This window comes from Manis javanica, chromosome 11 (genome assembly GCF_040802235.1).
Source record: "Manis javanica isolate MJ-LG chromosome 11, MJ_LKY, whole genome shotgun sequence".
Lineage (NCBI taxonomy): Eukaryota > Metazoa > Chordata > Mammalia > Pholidota > Manidae > Manis > Manis javanica.
Genome location: NC_133166.1, coordinates 106,249,994 through 106,270,209, shown reverse-complemented (window position 1 = coordinate 106,270,209; position 20,216 = coordinate 106,249,994). Strand labels below are relative to the sequence as shown.

Below are 20,216 nucleotides of genomic sequence, written 5' to 3'. Positions count from 1 at the left end.
ACATTTTATTCGTGCATAATTTACCATTTAGTTTACAAGGATCCTGCTTAAATCAGAAATCCTACAGTGTGGCACGAGCCAGAGGAGGGACAGAAGCAGAAGAGCAAAGCAAAGGCGCGCTGCTCTGGGCAACTTCTCCCAGCCTCTGGGGACACCACGCCCGTGGGACACCTCCGCTGACCCCTGCTTGGGGCCAGGGCTCAGCCCATAAGCTTCACACAGTGCCGAACTTGGATGGGAGACTCTGTCACAACTGTCTGTCTGTCTGTCAGCCCAAGGAGATGATGAATTCTCCAGCGGAGGAGCTAAGTTTCCGTTTTTCCTTCTATTCCCAGTACCTAGTACAGTGACAGATACAAAATATCTGCTCAGTAAGTGTTTGCTGAATGAATGAACTGAACAAAGAGAAAATGTTACATCCCTAGAAGCCAGCACCCAGGGTTGACACTGTGATGACCATCTCTGCAGTCCCCGCCGCATACTTACTGTTTCACACCAACCACAATACTTACTGTGACCTCTGTGCCATGAGCAACTCATTTTTGGCAAACTCAAAGTCTTTTGGACCCTCGCCGATAAGAGTATCTCCGCCGGACGGTCTTTTCCCTTTCTGGACTTCTACTGGGTGATTAAATCTAAAGTAATGATCTCCACCAAGAATCAACCGATCACCCTAAAGCACACAAAAAGTACTATTGAGGTAAGTCTGAACCAAAATATGACATGGGACAAGTTATTATGCTCAACAATTCAATATAATTTAGTATTACTAATGAGAAACAAAAATCATGGCTAACATTTATTAATACTCTCTGTATACCAAGAATGGCAAAAACTTGACCTATACGTTATCTCATTTCTGTCTCAGAACAACTCAGTGGGACACTATCATCATCCTGATTTTAGGAATGAGGAAACTAAAGAGCACAGAGCTTAATAATCACAATAAGCATTCACTGAGCTTACTCTTTGCAGACACTGTGTTAAAAACTGCACACAAATCATTTCACTGAATCCTCCCCTACTGATGAAAGGCAGGATATATATATGAAGTGAGCATGTATCTTGGTTTGCCTGCAACAGACTGGCTTATTCCTGTTTTCCTCAGGTAATTATTGGAAATGCTCTTAACTGTCCTGACATGGGCGATATAAAATCACCCTAATAAAATAACGTTTCAGAGGCAGGGCCCGGGCGTCAATCCTGTCCTGCGCGACTCGGAAGCCCAGTCCTCCACGGGACGTAGAGCGGTGCGGTCAGAGGTCGGGTCTTTGGGCTCTGGCTCATGGACAGGCGACTTCTCTTTGCACAGAGGAAGGCAATCAATGGATATAAAAAAAAAGAGAATTTTAGGGCTGGAAAGTCTGTAATCTGGTTCACTGCCTTACCTTACAGAGGAGAAAACTGGGACTCATACAAATTAAACATCTTGTCCAAAGTCAAACAATCTTCTATTTTAGCACGAGCCAACTTACATGATGTAATACTGTGGGTTCCGAGATATGTTTTCCATTTACATAGGTCTTTGCTTCCCCAACTGGGATGACACTCACTGTCCCATCAAAATGTCTGATAGTGCTGTTAAGATAGGAAGCACATGTTATGGTCACAGGACAGACTGAAAAGTGAGGAAAAGGCGATTCAGGAAACCCTGCTTGGGCCACTCCTTCGATGTCAGGGTTCACAGCAATTCGTGACAACAATAACTTAAAACTCTCTTATTTTCTCCAACCAGACTGAAGTTTGAGTGAAAAAGCCTGTCCTCTCGAGCAAGTCTATCCATCCGTGGTGGGACGAATTGTCATTGTATGTATGTTGATTATAATTACTTTTCATTAAAAAATAAATAAAACCAACCTCTCGCCCCAAAAAATATACAGAAAAAACTCAAGGAAAAAACATTAAAATACTGACAATCATGTACCTATGAATGGAACAGTTTTAAATGCTTTCATTTTTTACTTCTCTGACTTTGTTTTTATACATGAATTTTAATAATAGAATGGACTGCAAACATCTCTCCTGTGGACAGGGGTGAACACAAGGGGGGAGGGCGAGGGGTGTTACGTAAGGACTTTATGTGAAAAAACTTCAAGACCTACAGACTGTTTAGGAGTACATCTCTAGGACCTCAGTGTGGGAAGGATTCTTAAACAAGGCACAAAACCTGTCAATCATACAAGAAAAGACTGGTTTATGTGCTGCGTCACAGCTAAGAACTAGGGTCCATCAAAAGGCACCATCAGAGTGAAAAGATGAGCCACACACTGGAAAACAGATTTTCACAACAGAAAACTCACAGAGGCTTGGCAACCAGAATTTATAAAGAATTCCTACAAATCATGAAGAAGAAAAACAATCCAAGTGAAAAATGGATAAAAGGCATGAACAGGCAAGTCACAGAGAAGAGCAAACAGAATAGGACAATCAACATAATATGAGGAAAGCATCAGTCAGAGAAATGCCACCCAGCCGGCAAGGGTGTGGAGCAACAGGTGCCCTCGATGCGGATGGGAGCAGAAAGTGATAATCATTTTGGAAAAAACCTTGAAATTATCTAGTAAAGTTGAATATGCATGTTTTCTACAACCTAATCTCTCTGCTCTTAGAGACATACAATCTAAGAGTGCTTCCCAAAATTATTATTATAAGATAACTAGAAAATTCTATTTTTACCGTGCTTGGGGTAAATGGAAAGGTCTGACCTCCCAAGTTCCTACCAGCTGCCCTGAGGGCCCATATCTCAGTTTATCATCAGGGAAATTCATGCAAGGAGACTTTACATTTGTTCCAGGAGACAAGTATAAGAATACTCACAGCAATATGGGGTAGCAAAACTTAGAAACAACCAAAGTATCTATCAACAAAATAGTGTAATAGAAAAGATTCACACAATAGAATACAAAGGTGCAAATGAAAGGCATCAACATGGATGAATCCTGACATTACAAAGTGGGGCCAAACAGTTTATATTTATGATCATCACAATTTATACAGCATCACTCAATTCATAGGAAAAAAATTTAAATGAAATAACATTTTTTAAATTTGTCAGTCCAACCAAAAATCTTGCCATGTAAGATGGACAGAAATTTAGTGTCATGCTATGATTATAATTCCAAGAAAAGAAATCCCTCAGCCAACATATCACATCACTTACACCAAAAATATAGCATATTTTACATTATATCCCATATGGAGAATAATTACCTATGGTCCTTACAAAACACTCAAAAGTGTCTTTTTTTCTGGCTCACAGGTCCATCTGCAGAATTACGGGAAAGAACGAGTGTAAGGAATGCCCCGCGTGAGGGAAACCCCGTGGCATCAAGGTAAGGAAGCTGAGGGGCGAACAGGCGCCTTTTTGTCTCTGCAAGATGAACATACCAGTGGTCGTCGGCGATCAGTACCCCCGACAACCGGATGTCATGGCTTGAGTCCGGCTTACGCTTGCCGACTGCAGTTGTTCCTTCTTTTATCATGTACAGCAGCATCTCTGACAGCTGAGGGTCCTCATTGAGATTGACAAGGTTTGGCAAACGGTTGTCCATTTGAAATGTAATTCCTGCTTTCTAGGAGTCGGAAGAAAATTTAACCTCAACCATAAGCATGAAAGTGTTAATTAAATTCACCTGAAATGAATAGTGAGTGTTAAACACTAAAATCCCTCCATGTGTGATTCAATAAAGGCTTATTAGAATCTCTCCTTCACGAGTTCCACCTAACCGTCACCACCCTACTTCTTAGACTTGGGGTCACGCTGACCCTCCATGTCCTCCAGTCCTCAGCCCACCTGTGCACCGATTCACCACCACCCAGCGAGCCCAGTCCGCCGCCTTTACAGAGGGTCAGCGGCTGCTCTGCACTCTTCACTGCCGCCACCTTACCTGCGACTGTCACCGACCCGAACCTGAACTCCCGCGGCAGCCTCCTGATTGCCCGCCAACAGTTCCTAGTATTCTCAGTCCATCTTGCCTCCTACACCAAACTGACTGTCCTGACAGGGTATTATTCTCAAAATGCCAATTCCCCGGTGAAATACTCTCAGTGACTTCCCACGTCCCACAGTATAAAACTAAAATTCCTTGGCTTGGAAATCAAGCCCATCATAAATGAACCATAACATATCCTTCCAATTTTACCCCCGTATGGCCTTACACAAACTGCTTGCTCCAATAAAACTGATCCACACACCCAATTCAGAGCATCCCTATCTTTCCCTCCTGTACTTTCAAACAATTTCCCCTTCTAGAATGTACTCTGCCTTTTCTCTGCTTATCCAAATCTCACCTCCCCTGTGAGGAGGGCCTGGCCACTCCCAAGGAATTGGCCCCCTTCCTCTGGATTCTCACAGGCCCCCCTCCAATCATTTGTATACACTGCCAACACCTTCTAGTTTCCTTTAGATTGTCACTCCTTTAAGGAGCTTTGATTCCTATAAAAATGTCACACCTCTTCTAGCCTTTAAAGAAAAACAAAACAAAGAAACAAACTTCCCCCCAATCTCACAGCCCCTCTGACCCCTGCATTCCTCACCTAAGGTTTTCAAAGTTTGTATGTATCACTGTTTCTTTATCTCTTAGTCATTCCTCAACCCACTGTCACCCAACTTTTTTTTAAGTACCATTTATATACAATCTTATGAAGGGTTCACATGAGCAACACTGTGATTTCAACATTCACCCATATTATCAAGTCCTCACCCCCCCATTGCAGTCACTGTCCCTCAGCGTAGTGAGATGCTATAGAGTCATTATTTGTCTTGTTCATGCTGCATCGCCTCCCTGGTGACCTACCTATATTGTGATTGCTAATTATAGTGCCCCTTAATCCCCTTCTCCCTCTCCACTCACCCTCCCAACCCCTCCCCTTTGGTAACCACTAGTCCCTTCTTGGAGTCTGTGAGTCTGCTGCTGTTTTATTCCTTCAGTTTTGCTTCGTTGTTATACTCCACAAATAAGTGAAATCATTTGGTACTTGTCTTTCTCCCCCTGGCTTATTTCACTGAGCATAATACCCTCCAGCTCCATCCATGTTGTTGCAAATGGTAGGATTTTTCTTCTTATCGTTGAATAATATTCCATTGTGTATATGTACCACATCTTCTTTATCCATTCATCTACTGATGGACACTTAGATTGCTTCCGTATCTTGGCTATTGTAAATAGTGCTGTGATAAATATAGGGGTGCATATGGCTTTTTGAATCAGGGATTTGTTTTCTTTGGGTAAATTCCTAGGAGTGGAATTCCTGGGTCAAATGGTATTTCTATTTTGTTTTTTGAGGAACCTCCATACTGCTTCCCACAATGGTTGAGCTAATTTACATTCTACCAGCAGTGTAGGGGGGTTCCCCTTTCTCCACAACCTCACCAACATTTGCTGTTTCTTGTCTTTTGGATGTTGGCCATCCTTACTGGTGTGAGGTGATGTCTCATTGTGGTTTCAATTTGCATTTCCCTGATGATTAGCGATAAAGAGCATCTTTCCATGTGCCTGCTGACCACCCGTATTTCTTTGGAGAAGTGTCTGTTCAGATTAACTGCCCATTTTTTAATCAGGTTATTTGTTTTTAGGGTGTTGAGGCATGTGAGTTCTTTATATCTCTTGTATGTTAATTCCTTATCAGATAAATCATTTACAAATATATTCTCCCATACTGTAGGTGCCTTTTTGTTCTGCTGATGGTGTCCTTTGCTGTACACAGAAGCTTTTTAGTTTGATGTAGTCCCATGTGTTTATTTTTTATTTTGTTTCCCTTGCGCAAGATGTGTTCAGGAAAATGTTGCTCGTGTTTATATTCTACATATTTTTGCCTGTTTTCTTCTAAGAGTTTTATGGTTTCGTGACTTACTTTCAGGTCTTTGATCCATTTCTAGTTTACTTTTGTGAATGGGGTTAGACAATAACCCAGTTTCATTCTCTTGCATGTAGCTGTCCAGTTTTGCCAACACCAGTTGTTGAAGAGGCTGTCATTTCCCTATTGTATATCCAGGCTCCTTTATCACATATTAATTGGCCATATATGTGCAGGTTTATATCTGGGTGCTCCATGCTTTTCCATTGATTTATGCCAGCACCAAACTGTCTTGATTACTGTGGCTTTGCAGTAAAGCTTGAAGTTGGTGCGCATAATCCCCCAGCTTTGTTCTTCCTTCTCAGGATTGCTTTAGATATTTGGGCTTCTGTGGTTCCATGTGAATTTTAGAACTATTTGCTCTAGTTCATTGAAGAATGCTATTGGCATTCTGATAGGGATTGCACTGAATCTGTAGATTGCTTTAGGCAGGATGGCCATTTTGACAATATTACTTCGTCCTCTCTATAAGCACAGGATATATTTCCATTTATTGCTGTCTTCTTTAATTTCTCTCATGGGTATCTTGTACTTTTCAGAGTATAGGTCTTTGACCTCCTTGGTTAGGTTTATTGCTAGGCATTTTATTCTTTTTGATGCAATTGTAAATGGAATTGTTTTCCTGATTTCTCTTTCTGCTAGTTCACTGTTAGTATACAGGAATGCAACAAATTTTGTATCCTGAAACTTTGCTGAATTCAGTTATTCTAACAGTTTTTTTGGAGTCTTTAGGGTTTTCTATGTATATAACATTGTCTGCAAAGAGTGACAGTTTAACTGCTTTCTTACCAATCTGGATGGCTTTTATTTCTTTGTGTTGTGTGATTGCCATGGCGAGGACCTCCAGTACTATGCTGAATAAAAGTAGGGAGAGAGCACATCCTTGTCTTGTTCCCGATCTTAGCAGAAAAGCTTTTAGCTTTTTGCTGTTAAGTATGATGCTGGCTGTGGGTTTGTCATATATGGCCTTTATTATGTTGAGGTACTTGCCCTCTATACCCATTTTGTTGAGTTTTTATCATGAATGGATGTTGAATTTTGTCAAATGCTTTTTCAGCATCTATGGAGATGATCATTGATTTCTGTCCTTCTTTGTTGAAGTCACCTAGCTTCTTTGACCACTACAATACCTCACAATTTCACAATGCAATGCACATTTCAGAAACTTAGACATCATTCTCCACTTTTCCGTTTCTCTGAACACACATAACAGATAAAACCTGCCGATCCGACCGGTTTCGCCCCTTTCTACCTCGCCTCCACCTCTTCCACCCGCCATTCCCGCCGCCACTGTCCTCCCCCAGGCCCTCATCCCCTCTTGCCTCAACCACAGCAACGGCCTCCTAAACGTGAGTGACTTCCCCAGACTGTCATCAGCTTCCTCCCTCAAATGCATCTTTCACACGATTACAAAAAAATGTGTATTTCAGACACACGCCTGCTCATGCCACTGCCCTCCAGGTAAGACCCTTCAGAGGCTCCAGTCACCTAAGGTCAAGTTTCTCCCCAGGTCACGACCTGCATCTTGCATCTCTCAGTCTCATCTGTCACCAGCATTCCTTTCCACCGCCTTAATTCTCCGGACACCCAAGCTGTGTTCTCCCTCCCATGCTTCTGAACATGGCGTTTCTCTGCCTAGAAGTTCTGACTTTGGTGGCCTGACAAGTTCCTGTTCATCTGACATAACATTGCTCAGTCGCCCCTTTCTCTCTGAAGTGCTCCCTAATAACCACCTCATCAAAGTTAATTACCCTCTCCTATCTCCTACCTTCTACCTTTTATTCACTGTTTGCTTCATTAGGATTGAACCGTATGACACTGCCAGGATTCCATCCTTTTTTCCCTAAAAAATGGCAGTTGTCACATGGCTCCACTGAGCATTTCAGCCATCTATTTTCATTTTGTGAACTTCCCTCTGGATCCCCAGCTGGGAGCCAAAACTACACTTTATTCACCCGGTTCATGTCGCCTGGCACATCATGAACATTTAATATTTGTGAACAGAACTAGACAGTTTGTCTTTCTTATAACTTGCCGACTAGCTATGGCCTCTAAGCGATCACCACCGTGATGTACGCTCTCTTACTAATACTCTTCGCGGCATCACTTTGTCCAGGTCGCTCAGGATGCAGTATCTGCATATCCCCGGGCATATGTCTTTAATTCCCGCCTCGATTCAGAGAGTTGAAGTGGTACCTGTAGTTCCTTTGTTTCTTGAAGTTTTCTTTTTTCAGCCTGTTCAAATTTTTCTTTCCACGCTCTTTTCAAAAACAAACAAAATAACAGTGTTTAAAATATCCAAATACGTAAGACTGAGAATCAAGAGACAGTCAACAGATATTAGGACGCCACTTAGGAATATTTAAAATGTGAGTCTGGGAATGGGCTGCTCTGCCCACTGAAGGTGGGAGGCAGACCCAGATGCCGCTCAAGCCTGTCCCTCTCCCTCCCCGCGCCCCATGCCAGTCCAGCCAGGCCAGCCACACACTGAATATCTGAAGTATCGGCTATACTCCACCTCTGCATTTCCGCCATGTCTCTCTCCTGCTGATGCAGTTTCATTCTTAACGATGTTATCTCCTGCCGGCACAGCCTGTATCGTTCAGGATCAATATTTCGACTGTTTTTTTGAGCAGCTTTTAGTTTTTCAATTTCTGCTTTCAATTCTAAATATATGCAAAAAGATGCATAAGATTTGATGTATAATAATTTCCAAAGTAGACATGATCCTCTAATCTTCTGTTTTAAGTTTCAAATATTACTAAATAGAGAATTTGCAGAAATCAATTTTACTCTACTTATTTTACCTATAAATCTCTACCTAGCCTTAATCTGAAAAAGAGCTCTCACATTTAATGAATTTTTCCTCCCCTCCTCAGCAGGATGGCCATGTAATACACTGCCCAAAGCAGAACACTTTTCAGAAAGAAAAGGGGGCATTATTAACTACACCGGCCTACAATCACAGCAGCCATAAACTAGATTGTCCCAGGCAGACCTTACTTATAGACATGTAGGATAAAGAGCAAAGAGTTTTCAGGCTGAAATTCAGAGTATTTATTTTTAATGAAATTAAATATTTTAATGAAACAAGCCCTTTTATAAAAGAGCGGGGACCCAAAAGGGAGACATGAACCAACACACAGCAAATTCACTCTTCTCTGGCCCACGCCCTGAGGTGTCTATTCACCCTCTGATGCTGAAGAGGCCAGAGGACAGAGTGTGCCAAGATGGGAGTCTCACATAAGCAAAGAGAAAACTGTACAAATCAAGGTTCCTTACAGGTATTCAAGTCTATCCTAAGCAGGTGATTACCAAAAGATACATAGAAAAAAGTAGCATAAATGAAGTCAGGCATAAGCTAAAAACTCAAGATCAAAAGCCCCTGCATCAATGAACTAAGAGTAGAGCCGATGAACAGATGACAATGGAGAAAAGGTCAGCAGAGGAAAAAAATGACCGTCTTGTCCTTCTGCTGCACACATCTATGCCTCGGTCTATAAAATTATTTTTCTGTGCTGCCATTTCCCTTTTACCCACACTATTTTCTATGCTCTCTTTCTGATTATTTTCCCCTTACTACTTAGTTTCTTTCCCACTGTCCTTCATTCTACCCTCTTCCATCACTGTAGAATCATGACCAGAATCTATTATAAATAGGCATGGAAGAAAAATCTTTCATTTTCTTAAATTGCATATTTTCTTGACTGAAATTAGTATTTGAACGAAACTGCTGCAAAATAATTCTTAAAAAATGTTTAGAAAAATATTCACCTCTAATTAACTTAGCATTCATATCTTCATTGACCTTGGCGATATTGACTATCATGCGGGCTTGGCTGGCGTATCTAAGTGTGCTTAACGTTTCTTCAATGTTACTGGCCGCGGGACTGATCGTGGCAATCATTGCAGTTTTTGAATTTCCACCCAGACTTTCTTTTAACAGCCTTCAAGGAAAATAAGTGCTAATTACACTTCATTGCTACAGCAAGCTAATACTAGTAATTACCCAGAAAGCACAAAACAAACTGATAGGGTATATATAATATGGTGTTACACTGTTCAAATGCCATTTAGAACTTTTTAAGTATTTGTAACTATTTTTTTATCTCATGAATGCTTTATTTTCTCTTATACTTTTTATGTTGTTTCATGAAGCAATAATCTGGGCGGATATTTCAACATATGGTTAACCCTCAATAATTAGTAGGATAGCCCTCCCTGGACTAGACTGTGAGCTACCTCAGGAAAGGGGCTCTGTGTCTTGGCCATCTTTGTATTTCCAGTCACCGCAACCTTTTGAGGCAGGTGTTCATATATAAATGTTGAAAGTGGTGGACATATAAGTAAAAATTTTGTTTTCTACTATATGCAAAAAAAGCCTTATTTAAGAGGAAAGAGAGTAGAAGACTAAAGAGTCAATATTAATGCAGAATGAATTTTACTACTCTCAATTTTCAAAAGGCATTTAAAAAAAAAAACATATCTGCCCTTATAGGTGTTGAGCTGACAATTATAATAACCAATTACAAACACACTGCTGTCAAGCAGAGATGTTCTTATCAGAACTTTCTATCAATGCTTATCAGAATTGCATATTAAATCTATACAGCTGTAATGTGAATGTAGTGTGTCTGAAATTAAATACATATTCATTAATGAAAACACTCACTGAACACTTGTATGCCAGTACGCAGTAAGCAGACAAAACTACTCGATTTCACCTCACATGCAGGAATATGTGTGGTGATACCACGTATGCTCAAACACTAGGCACTGGTAACTAACAGCTGCTCACAGTGACACAGCACACCCTGGGTATTAAGAGTGGTACATTAATCATTAGTTCTCACTATGACCCTAAAAGATAGATACTGATATTATCCCCATTTTACAGATTTAGAAACAGCTAGAGTATTAAGCGACTTATTTGGCCAGAGTCACACAGCTCATAGGGTACCAGGCTGAGACTCAAATCTTAGCTCTAGAATTCAGACCCCTTCTTCTCTGTGCAAAGGTTTGAGGAAGTCAGTCTATGGCTCTTTTCCCACAGTATCCACCACATCTTATGCAACGCTTCCCACTTCAAGATACTTGCCACGTGAGAACAGATTCACGATAAGGAATAAAAACTCTCTTTCGGTTTGCTTGCTGAGAGAGTGCAGATATGACTTTTCCCAAAGTCAGCAAGGACTTGTTAATACTCACACCTTCCTGTATACAAGAGGAAAAAAAATTTAACTGCTCAGCAATAAGTGTATTTCACAGAATATATTTCTTCCCTCATAAGTAAATACTTTCCCCATACACCACCAACTTCCTTATGACTCAACTTTAATGTCCTTTGAAAAAGTAACCATCACCAGAAAATATGGCTTCTCTCTTTAAACCTCAATAATGCAGTCTATAAACTAGATATTTTTGGGGTTTTTTTGGTTAAATATATTTAATTTGTAATGTCTTAAAAATAATGCCTGGAGGAATAAGTTTCATCAAAATAGGAAAAGCACCACATTCACCTTCAGTCGGTCTCCACTACTTTGAGCTGTGCAGCAGCGTTCGCTGCCGGCCAGGTCAATGAGGTTTATGCGGCTTGTGATACTATGATCATGTTCTTCCCCTTCCACAAATTCTGTCTGTAGCAAAATGATATTGAAATAATATATCATAAGTTCTTTGCTGACTTGCTATCAATATGTCTTCAAAAGGGAAAGTTACACAAGATTACAAACCCCTCATTTATTTTTGAAACTACCCCTCTTGAATCAGTGATAATCTATAATGCACAAATATTCAAGAAAACATTGAGCAGTACTTGCCAAAATAAATGACTTTAAAGGGTTTACAAACCCACAACTACTCACTTATATTAAGGAAACAGTTGTAAGTAGAGAAAAAGATGTTGTTTATCCCACAGTAAAGTAGCAAAGTATTTAAATGCAATGTAAATGTCTAAAACAGTAGAGAAAAACTTGAGGAATTATAATAGTCAACAGAGTATCATGTAGCTGTGAAAAATGATATTTTGCAAAGAATTTTAATAGCATAAAATTATTGCAGAGTTGAAGTATGATTGTAAAACAACTAAAAGATTATACACCAAAATATTTAGAGCAGTTTTATTTGAGTAGTAGAAACTCTGGCTAAATTTAAAAAAATTTTTTACTTCCTCATGTTTCTCCAAATATTGTATAATTACCATATATTATTGATAACATATTATATTTGATAAATCAGTATTGATTTTTAAAAGTCAGAAAAAACATTCTGCCATATACACCGAAAGTCAGAGTTATTGTGTATGTTTCCCAAAATCCAATTATGTTACATATTTATATGACTGTCCTTTCACCTCTGACTTTAAGAAGAAAATAAGGAAAACATCAAACTTGAATATGTTTTACTATGTTACCTACGAAAACAATGGGCAAAAAGCGTACCTTGGTCTGGGTCATCACCAGGGTGAGCACCGAGTGAGACCGGGAGCTCTTATCGTTCATGCCGGTGGCGGCGGTGGCTCTTTGCTTGTTACCCAGCTCCAGCCAGCTCTAGGGGGGACAGAGGGCGGTCAGGCCTGCCGACGGGAGTTCATGGGAGCAGGTGAAAGAACAACGGACCTGGGTACGCACATATGGTGTCACACACACCACGATTAGTCTACAACATGAAAGTATTGTTAATTTAATGATACATTCCGTTTTCTATTTTTTTCTGTCACAGAAATCTGAAACAGGAAATCATACCTTTAAAAGGCTGCTTCTACAACTCTAAGCTGACATGATGCCCAATTTTTATTTTTAATTCAGAAGAGTAATTCTTTTGATTAAAGTTTAACAAAAAAATCAGTTCAAGATAAACTGACAAGATAGTAAGATTAACCTTTTATTTATGCAAACAGCAATTAAGGAGAAATATTCTTATATTTATGATTATGTATTTTCTATATAGTGGAAAGAAGACTAACTATAATCAATCTTACCTGGATATCAGAGTAAGAACTGACAACGTTCCTATTTTCAAAAAGTAAAAAGACAAAATCGATTTTACTGATGATTACACTCTTGTTCTTATAAAATAATAACCTTTTAATTACATAATTACTTTCTAAATGCCATAGTGGAATAATTCATAGATACTATTATACTGATTTTCACAGAATGTTTTATTTCCTCAATTATTAAAGGTAGGAAATAATGATCTAATTTTACCAAAAAGTAACATTTTTCATAACATAATGAAGCACCTTAACATTAGAACATTCAAGTCCAAATCAGAAGACCACAAGATATACTTTGACACATATGTTCATGCATAGGTACACCTGTGTGTACACGTGGGTGTGGGTAAGTTGGTGTGTCTGGGTCTCAGCACAATCCAAGAGTTATCAGATGGAGCTGAATCCACAGCCAATCAGTTTTCCTTGCCTTTAAGAAAAGCATTTGGAGTGTTTGACTCTTAGTCTGTTTCAAATTAACACTGAATTCATCTTAGCACGTTCTCTCCTCTACAGCTTAAAGTAATAGATACAAAAGGGAAGGCTTCACTCGGTGGGGAAAGCAGGAGGTGAAAGGGAGGAATCTCAAGTATTTCATACTCAGTATAACTAATACTGTACAGGTGCTGTAAAGATATAAACAAATATAAAATCAAGCAGCTAATACTCTATTTGGAAAGACAAGGAAAATTTAATTGGATAATACTAGGGGTAGAAGCCTAAACAGTCACCCAGGGTTCCAAAGCTGGGGAGGCAAAGGAGAACAACACTCAGTCCAGTCACTGGTTTTCTCCTCCCCGCTCTTCCCGCGGAGCCCAGCACTTACGTGGACAGGGCTTCCACGTACGGTCCGGTGAGCGGATGCTCCCTGACTCTCAGCTAGCAGCGGCAAACATGAACATCATTAAGAGCATGGCAAATATTTCATATAAAGTAATTGAAATGATTTTTTTCTACATTTCGAATTTAAGGTAAAGAAATTTGTCTTTACCCAGAAATAAATATAAAGATTCTCACAAAAGCAAATCTGTAAGGCATAAAACTGCTTGTTTCTATATGACCAACCATCTATATCTGTACAATATGCAACCGTCTACCACGGCATCAAATATCTTACTGGATTTTTATTCTTAAGTCCTGCAGTAGCTATTATTTATATGCTTTTAGATCTCTCTCTAAAATATGTTCAATGAATTTCAGTTAAATTCTTTTCAGTTTTATACAAACTTTGTGACCAGAAATTTTAAAACACATTGAAGTCATAGAAGAAAATGTCAAGTTTTGTTTAAGTTTCTAATTACCAATATTAAACTGTACGACCTTGGGCAAGTTAAGTGACTTCTTTAGATCTTAGTTTTGTGCTCACCAAGGCCCTTTCCAAAATTTTACATTTTAATAGTAGTTTTTAAAAAGCTTATGTATTTGTGAAACTTACTACTTCATGGAAAATATTATCTTTAAGGTGTCAATTTGTTAAGTAACCCAGTGAAATATATATCTATAATAACAATACAATTTTTAAATTTTTTATTGCTTTATGGCTTTATAGACTTTTAGGGATTTGGTATTTGACTTGAGAGGTCCGAGTAAAATTTTGGAACAAATATTTTATCTTTAACTTTTACACAATACTTGCTTAAAACAAAAAGAAGCCACATTTAATAACTAATTTAATTTCTGCTAACAATAATGTTCAGCTTATTTACTAGATAACAGAGTGGTTAGACTATAGATTCCAAGTACCTACCAAATAATTATCATATAATAGCATTTTAGCAAAAATTTAAGCCATATCATCTTGAGACAATTCCATGCATTTATAAAAACAAATTAAAAATAAATAATAAATAGGTTTAATCTTACTGGTTGTCTTCTCTGCCCATTTTCACCTTTACAAACCAGAAGATCATGAATTTTTTCATTATATACTTCAAAGAAGCTCATTTCAACGTGATAGGTGACCTAGTTGGAGGAATAGAAGTCATAGATTTATTATAACAGAATTTATTATTTATTATAATAAAAGCATGTTATTTATTTTTAAGAGTCCTTGCATTTTTTGCAAACCATGTATCTGATAAGGGTCTAATATCCAGAATATGTAAAGAACTCTTACAACTCAACAACCCAAAGACAAGCAACCCAATTAAAAATGGGCAAAGGACCTGGGGGGACACTTCTCCAAAGAAGACATACAGACATACAAATAGCCAACAAGCACAGGTGAAGGTGCTCCACATCACTAGTCCGTAGGGAAATGCACCGAAAGCACAAGGAGAAACCACTTCACACCCACTGGGATAACTGTAATCAAAGAAATGGAAACAACAAATGTTGAAAATGTGGAGAAACTGGAACCCTCCTTCATTGCTGGTAGGGATGTAAAATGATGCAGCCATGGTGGAAAAAGTTGGCAGTTCCTCAAAAGTTTAAACAGAATTACCAAATGACCCAGCAATTTCACTTCTATCTACCCAAAAGAACTGAATATAAATTCAACAAGCAGTTATTCAGATAGTAAAATTCCACCTAATGTTCACAGCTACATTATTCACAATCGCCAAGACAGAAACAACTTAATGTCCATCAACTGACGAATGAACAGACAAAACTGATGTAGCCATCCCGTGGAATATTATTTGGCCATGAAAAGGAATGAAGTATTGCTGCATGCTATTAACACTGATGAACCTCCAACAGACTATGTGAGTAAAAGCAGCCTGATATAAAGGTCACATACCACATACTTCATTTATATGACAAGAGGCAAAACTGTACAGACAGAAAGCAGATTCATGGTTACCGGGGGTCGTGGGAAGGTGAATGGGCTGTAAATGTTTAATGACTAAAAGGTCTCCTTTGAGGAGCATGAAAATGTTTTGGAACCAGATAGAGGTGGTCTTAGCACAACATTATGAATGTGCTAAATTACACTAAATTTTACACTTTAAGTTGGTTGATTTTATCTCAACAAATATTTTAAATTTGAACAACCATAGTTCTTGCATTTCTTACTAACTTCTAGGTAGGGTCTAGTTCAATCCGATGAGTACCTGCCCACTATGCGCATGGCTGTAGGCTATGGTCTGAAGGACACCACGTGCAAGACAGGTTCTTGACCATGACGTTCCATCTCAGAGAATGTAATGTGATGTGCCCGCTCATAAATAAGACAGAGCGATTGAAAATTAAGAACCAAAATGAAAGATCATGACTATAAATAAAATAATCAAAAAGGGAGAACTAAGACATACAAATAGCCAACAAGCTCAGGAAAAGGTGCTCCGCATCACTAGTCAGTGGGGAAATGCAAATCAAAAGCACAAGGAGACAGAGGATGTGAGGCATGAGAGACGGAGCGGACTGCGTCCCGTGTGTTGACATTTCATCTTACATTGGGATCTTAAATTAGTGATCCTTGACTGGGGCAGAAAGCAGTCATCAGACAATGCAGAGCTGAGCGTCTCCTCCTTGTGGCTTGGAAAGACAGAGTACAAAGGCCAGAAAGAGGAACATTTGCTTCCAGATAGCTTTTTCGAGAGGGCATGGTTTCCTTATTAGAGAAATTAATTTCTTCCAGTAATAACAGAACCGGAAGCTTGAAGAGAGCCTCTAAGAGATTTAGGTTCAATTCACAAATTATTTATTGGCCCACACCAGGCACAAAGCACCCTCTAGGTGTTGTGGGAGAATCTGAGATGAGCCGGATATAGTCTTCATCCTCAAAGAACGCACAGTCTAATCAGAGATGAAGTCCAGTACATGAGGGACACAAGACAGAGGACATGTCAGTGGCATGGGAGAAAAACAAAGCGCTTCCAGATAAAGAGACTGGACTGTGCTCTGGGGGCTCCAGGGAGTCTTAGAGATAAAAATATAAGGGGAGATGAGCTGGAAAAGCTGTTTAGGTACACACGGTAAAGGACCATACTTTCTCTTCTGCTCTGAGGCTCCTGCCGTCTGCTGGCTACACCACCTTCTATCACCCCCACCCATACACTATTACCCTCTACCTCCTGCCATCTGCTGGCTACACCACCTTCTATCACCCACATCCACACTATTACCCTCTACCACCCTGAATAATTCCAGAGTTGACACAATCACAATCACTGAGTTGGGCCCACTAGGTACCAAGTGCTATTCAGAACCTTTTACATAAACTTCAACCATTTAGTCCTCACAATGAGCCTCTGAGAAAGGTATCATCACCATCTTCCTTATTTTCCGTGCTGAGGCCTGGAGAGAAGTGTTGAAGGTCACGCTTCTACTAAAATGATGGAGTTTGGATTCAAACTGTCTTTCTCTGACGTCCACACTCCATCGTGTGCCCCTTGTTCAGCCCTACTGCCATTACCTTAGTCCCGGTCCTGGCCACGCCTTCCCCAAGTGGCCTACAAATCCCACACTGGTCTCCCTGCTTCCAGCTCTGCTTCCCCTCAATCCATTCTCCACACTGCAGCCAGAGCACCGTTTTTCTTTCTAAGAGCGAGTATGATCACTTTACTTCCCTGCTTAAAATCCTTCCCTAGCCTGCTGGATTCCTGGAAGCATGGTTCATGAAGCCCTTCACGCCGAGTTCTGCCTGCCTCCCAGGTTCATCTCTCATCACCCTCCACCCTCAAATTCCAAGCTTAAAGCAAAGCAAACAATTCACAGATTCCCAAAGGCTCCTGACTTTCTTGCTTTCGAATCTTTGCACATGCTCTTCTCCAAGCTAGTAACTGTTGTTTCCTTCAAAAATAAGACAAGTTGAAAAAAATAAATAAGCTGAGTTGTTCCCTTCTCTAAGAAAATCTGTCTCCTACCAAGCTTACATATCTCACAGCATGCTGTTCTTATTCTATCACTGTATTTAATTTATGTAACACGTAATTGATTGCACTCGGCTATTTACTGCCCCATTTCTCCATTACAATCTCTTAACTACAGGGACTGAGGCTTTTGACCCCATACTCCCAAATCTAGCACAATATTTCCCCAACTTCCCTTATCATAAGAATTCCTAGGGGAAAGTATGAAAATTATATATTCCCAGGCTCTACCCTAGACCAACTGAATCACAATCTCCAGAAGAGATTTTTAGCAAGTACATGTATGTACACACACACACAGAGCCTCTGACACATTACTGTTGATTCTTATAATCAAGCAAGTTTGGGGAGAAGTGGTCTAACAGAGCCTGGCAGACAGCAGACGCTCACCAAATACTTGCTGAATGTCTGATTAAGTGAGAAGGGAAACCAGCAGAGACATTTCAGTGAGAAGAGAGTAGCTTCTGAAGTCAAATCTGGTTCAAACTCCTGCCTCGCCCGTCTCTCTCTGCCTCATGTTGTCCTGAGGTTCACACCTACTGTCTTTAGGTAACCTGTGTGCCTGCCTGACCACGCAGACGCATGGAACGGTGCTTAACAACCAGCCGGAGCCACTGCTCAGACATCAAACAAGGCAGAGAAAGCTGGGGAAGACAGAAGAGATGACCCCGCCATTCTGAACAGTCATGAATTTAGGATCCCCACCCTCTCTCCATATCCCACTGTTCTGCAGGGAAGTGGTCTAGAAATTGGAACCACATCTTCCACTGAGTACTTTCCGAGCGGCCATGACTGATTTTAATTTGATTTGACTGGTTTCTGGTCTAATGTAAAGACTTGCAGATACAATGAGAACATACCTCTTGCGTTTGCTTTCTGGCTACCTTAGCACAAAGATCTTCACAAAATCTTGGAATTATTCCTGGTTCTTCATTAAATCCCATCATCCTGGAAAATACATTATGAATGGGGAAAGTAAAACCAGTTTTTTGTAATTCTTTTCTGGGAATTGGGTTAGGGAGGAAATGGGGAACAAGCTAATTAAATGTCATCATCAATATCTAAGAACCTGGGGTCTGGAGTCAATCTGCCCTGAAGTCAAATCTTGATTTCGCTACTTATTAGCTCTGTGACCTAGGGCAAGATACTTACCCCAGTAAACCTCAATTTCCTCTTCTGTAAAACAGGAATAAATAAGAACATTGAATTCAGAGGGTGGTTGTGCAAAAGTACAAGCTGAGCCTTAGCACAGTGCCTGAACTATAGTAAGAACTCCGTGAATGTCAGCTGCTATGAAACCTCTGAGTGTCTCCCTCTAGGACAAGGATTAGTACCATAGCATTTATTAGATGACCCACTTTTCATTCTCACAATAATACTTACAAAACCTCTCTGGGCTTCATTTACACAAGAAATATAATTTACAGTAAAATGAACTAATGATACCTAAAAGGTAAACAGGACCTTATGCATAAACTGAAGCCCAGAGGTTAAGCAACTTGCTCAAGTTTGCAGAACTAGCACGTAAAACGGATGAGATTTGAGCCCAGATATGTGAGGCTTCAAAATTACATTCTTTCTATCAAGCCATGCTGCTTCTCACAAAAGATTCAAGCATTGCTGAGTAATTGTCATTTGTCATAAAACTTACGTGTACGATTTTCCAGAGCCAGTCTGACCATAGGCAAAGAGACAGGTATTGTAGCCTTCAAAGGCTCGTTCTAGGAGGGGGGCTGCGAGAGTCTCATAAACGGTCGTCTGGCCAGCATAGTGAGGGTGACGTTCATCGAAAGACCAGAATGAAACATCGTAGGTAAAACCGTAAACTTGTTTCATGTCAGGATGCTCCACAGCTACTTCTTCCCCGTTCAGGAAGACCGCCTGGAGGGCTTTGGCAATCTTCTCTCTTTAAAAAGAAACACAAAGAAAAATAACAAGTTGCCTTAAGAGTATTATTACCATAGAACATAATAAGGACCTCCCAACCAGTTCACTGTAACATCCCTCCAGAGCAACATAACCTTTAGTGGGAAATGTCCATCAGCGAACATAATTATAGTGGGTTTCCAAAATATAGTTCCTGTTCTCCAGTGCCGCCACGCAGAGGAAACATTGAGCTCCAGGCTGCTTGTCCAGAAGACCTACCCTATTTTTACAGGATTTTCTATTTTCCTTTTTCTCTTGAGCTCTACCTTTTCCCATCCCACCTATTATAATCCACCTATATATACATTTTTTAGTTCAAATCTGGAAACTTATTGTTAATGTAAAGAAATTTTGGAGGTACACATCTACATAAAAATGACATAAAATGCAAATACAATTTCAACAAACTCAGTTAAACATACTTTTGAACCATAAGTCTCTTGGTTACTAGCTATTGTTACTGTTAATCCGCAAGACCCTCCTTGCTTTAGATTCTCTCTCTGAAAATCACGGAGCTACACGTCCACCCACCTCCCATCTCACACTCTGGCAGAAATCTTTCACTTACTGCAGATCTGCAGAAAAACACTCAGTCCTGGTCTGGCGCCAGACCTCTCTGCCCCAGC

At 39.9% G+C, this 20,216-nt stretch overlaps 1 protein-coding gene across 1 annotated transcript in view; it reads right to left on the bottom strand.

Annotated features, from left to right (window-relative positions):
• Positions 1–20,216, bottom strand: part of KIF14 (kinesin family member 14) — a 52,125-nt gene that overhangs the window by 27,366 nt on the left and 4,543 nt on the right. The window contains exons 3-16 of the mRNA XM_073217192.1: positions 19,316–19,570; positions 18,525–18,612; positions 14,714–14,812; positions 13,677–13,729; positions 12,836–12,866; positions 12,297–12,404; positions 11,376–11,492; positions 10,955–11,070; positions 9,631–9,803; positions 8,375–8,522; positions 8,053–8,116; positions 3,388–3,572; positions 1,476–1,578; positions 513–673 (exon numbers count right to left, since the gene is read on the bottom strand). Of these exons, the coding sequence (XP_073073293.1) occupies positions 513–673; positions 1,476–1,578; positions 3,388–3,572; positions 8,053–8,116; positions 8,375–8,522; positions 9,631–9,803; positions 10,955–11,070; positions 11,376–11,492; positions 12,297–12,404; positions 12,836–12,866; positions 13,677–13,729; positions 14,714–14,812; positions 18,525–18,612; positions 19,316–19,570 (1,701 nt within the window). The remainder of the gene's footprint in view (positions 1–512; positions 674–1,475; positions 1,579–3,387; positions 3,573–8,052; positions 8,117–8,374; positions 8,523–9,630; positions 9,804–10,954; positions 11,071–11,375; positions 11,493–12,296; positions 12,405–12,835; positions 12,867–13,676; positions 13,730–14,713; positions 14,813–18,524; positions 18,613–19,315; positions 19,571–20,216) is intronic.